The sequence below is a fragment of the Pteropus vampyrus genome, unplaced genomic scaffold (genome assembly GCF_000151845.1).
Source record: "Pteropus vampyrus isolate Shadow unplaced genomic scaffold, Pvam_2.0 Scaffold682, whole genome shotgun sequence".
NCBI classification, from domain to species: Eukaryota; Metazoa; Chordata; class Mammalia; order Chiroptera; family Pteropodidae; genus Pteropus; species Pteropus vampyrus.
Window position 1 is genome coordinate 7,279 of NW_011889463.1, and position 612 is coordinate 7,890.

Consider the following 612-nt stretch of genomic DNA (forward strand, 5'->3'; position numbering starts at 1 on the left):
GTGGGGAGGAGGGGGCTGGTGCAGAGGTTCTTGACTGGGGCTCTGATCTCAGGCCAGCGCTGTGTCATCTGCACCACAGAGGTAGAGGCCGCTGTCTGCAGGCTGAGCACTCGCCACCGTCAGATTGGAGTATTTTAGTTCTAGAGGACTGATGGGAAACTTGGCCTCCGTGAAACCTTGTTCGTATTTGGCTCTGGAGCCCTGATTAGAAGTCACCAGCAGCATGAGGCCCTGTTGCGGGAACTGACGATACCAATACACAGTTGTGGCCTGAAAGTCCTCGGTACGGCACTTGATGACCACAGAGGCTCCGCTCCTGCAGATGGCCCTGCTGGGCTGTTGAGTGACGAGCGCACCAAGCCCGGGGCCTGCGGAAACAGAGGGCCGGGAGGTGAGGGCCCCGCGGGCCCCGTCACACATGACCACAGACACACAGCTCACAGCCTCGGCCCCTCTCCTTTCTCCCAGCTCCCAGTCCTGGCTGCTCTGTGCCTCTTCCTGTCGGACTCCCTAGGATCAGACGCCCCCACCTCCTCTGGCTCGGGACATCTCCCCTCACCGTTCCCTCCACAGGGCATGGGTGTCCCCTCTCATTGCGATCGGCATAAAACA

At 60.6% G+C, this 612-nt stretch overlaps 1 gene segment (V, D, J or C); it reads right to left on the reverse strand.

Annotated features, from left to right (window-relative positions):
- Positions 1-27: 27 nt before the first annotated feature.
- Positions 28-609, reverse strand: LOC105309202. The segment is given in 2 exon segments: positions 28-368; positions 560-609. Coding segments are annotated over 2 exon segments (339 nt in total).
- Between the last annotated feature and the right edge of the window lie 3 nt (positions 610-612).